The 2,361-nt window shown below is 44.8% G+C and overlaps 1 protein-coding gene across 1 annotated transcript in view; it reads right to left on the reverse strand.

Moving 5' to 3' along the window:
- Adnp2 (ADNP homeobox 2) overlaps positions 1-2,361 on the reverse strand; it is a 24,447-nt gene that overhangs the window by 8,709 nt on the left and 13,377 nt on the right. The window contains exon 3 of the mRNA XM_021214873.1: positions 1,067-1,156. Coding sequence (XP_021070532.1) covers positions 1,067-1,156 — 90 coding nt within the window. The remainder of the gene's footprint in view (positions 1-1,066; positions 1,157-2,361) is intronic.

Genomic DNA, 2,361 nt, shown 5'->3' on the forward strand with positions numbered 1-2,361 from the left:
AAAAAAAAAAAAAAAAAAGGATAAAAGGTCAAAATTATAAAGTAAAAATATGAAGTTAGCTATTAAGAATTTATAAAATTAGAAACATAGTGTAGTCTAAATGTCCAACATTCAGAAAGCTGGCAGTAGTCATTATCTGTGTCCCCTGCCTTACCCACAACAACTTCCAGGAGAACCTGCAAGCTCAGGCCCTACACAGATAGGAACTTTTAAGAAATCTTTTATATACAGTACTTTCTCAGTACCTCTTCTCTGAAGAGATGTATTACTAGCTGTTCCCAATGTTCAGTACAGCAACATGCCATACATGTCTACCGCTGGGATCTGTGTGCTATCCTGTACATCTAATGTGGCTTATTGCGCATCAATGAAATCACTTGATGACACATTTCTAAGAACACATCCCCATCCTATAGCAATCATAATTACCAAGTGCTATTTACTATACTTAACTGTATGCATTCTACTTTTATATGTCCACTCACATAAGCTTGTTAAGTTAGCATCAGTCAGCAGTAGTGGTGCACACCTTTAATCCCAGGAGGTAGGAGGCAGAGGCTGGTGGACCTCTGTGAGTTCCAGGCCAACCTGGTATACAGAGCTAGTTCCAGAACAACCAGGGCTACACAGAGAAACACCCCGCCCCACCCAAAAGATTAGCGTTCCTACAAACAAGGCAATACAGCACACTATGACCTACATCACTAGACAACAAGTATTTTTAGTTCCATTATAATCTCAAATAATCACCTTTGTACATGCTGTCTCCCACTGACTGGAAGGCCATTAATGATGAAGTGTGGTATTTGATGCCACAGCATTTATTCAGAAGAATTACTAACAAAGGTTCTTCCTACAGTCAGTTCTCATTACAACCCTTGGCTGTGTACCACACTGGGCATGTAGACAGCTGTCAGCACCGACAGTCCTGCCATGCAGTGACTCTAGTGCCACTTCCTCCCACCTCAAGAACAGAACCTCCCAATTAACCAGCCACCCTAGTAGCCATGGTGTGCCCAGCAGCGGTTCACTTGCCCCTAATGAAAAGAAATTTAAAAATACATACCACTTTCTTTCCAGAAGGTTCCCAAAGAGAAACATCTCCCCATGATGTATTATAAAAGTACTTCTCTCCTGGATCAAAGCCTTTAAGATCCTTAAGGGGAGGAAAAAAAAAAAAAAGACAGAAAGAAAAACAAACATTATGTATCAATTTGTGAGAACTATTTCAAGCTAGAAGTGAAGGCGAAGGCCCTTCATGCCAGGCTGAAGCAAGAGGATCCCAAAGTCCAAAGGCAACCTGGGCAACTCATCACCTTGCTGCAAAGATAAAAAGGTGGGACGCTAGGCCATGAGGCTCAGCGTCGAGCATGGGCCACATGAGTCAAGGCCTTGAGTACGTAATCCCCTCCTACAAGCTTTAACTCCATGCCCGAGGAACCTGCCACCTCGGAATCTAGATGGCAAAGAATGGAAGCACTTTGACATTTAAAGTAAGCATGTCAAGAAAAGGTTATCCACATTAAAACTTATAAGAAATACAATTGTATAAGAAACAGAGCTCTCGCTCCCAAAAGAAAATGTTCCCTATACTTCATTACACAGAAGCAAGGCTCAAGTGTCCATAAACTCATGTAGCACACACACACAAACGCACTGTCAGTCAAAAGAGGGACTGACATGGGCACTCAACAGTCCATTTCCAGCCGAGCGTCACCAGGACGCAGTGTGCCTAGCTTCCTTTGCTCGCATGCAGGGCTGACCTTCCAGTAGGACCTAACCACAGCCAGTGTTTGCTTTCTTCTCCTAAAACAGAAGTCACTTTTCTTTTCTTTTTTTCTTTACTTTTGTGTATGTGTTGCCTACACACATCTGTGTACATGTATGCCTGGCGTCCTCAGGAGCCAGAACAGGGCATCGGATCCCCTGCAGCTGGAGTTGCAGAAGATGGAGAGCCACTATACGGATGCGGGAATCAAAGCCGAGTCCTCTAGAACAGTCGGCATTCTCACTGCTGAGTCATCTCTCTAACCCCAGAAGTTACTTTCACACCCACATAAAAAAACCAAACCTTGCTCCACTGAGAAGGAAGGAAAACCGGTCCAGTGGAAGTGTACTACTGCTGACTGGAGCCAGGGAGCTAAGCCGCAGGCTGTCTGACAAGAGGGACAGTGAAGTGAAGAGCCACCAAAGAGACAGCAGGAAAAGGGAGTGGGTCACATCCACGGACAACTGACAGGGTAAAAACTGGTGAGAAGCAGGCAGAACTCTGTCACCGACACTAAGTCTCTGACAGTCACCATTAAGACGCCAGGGACCCGGCCAGGCGTGGTGGCGCACGCCTTTGATCCCAGCACTCGG

The sequence above is a fragment of the Mus pahari genome, chromosome 15, assembly GCF_900095145.1.
Source record: "Mus pahari chromosome 15, PAHARI_EIJ_v1.1, whole genome shotgun sequence".
Lineage (NCBI taxonomy): Eukaryota > Metazoa > Chordata > Mammalia > Rodentia > Muridae > Mus > Mus pahari.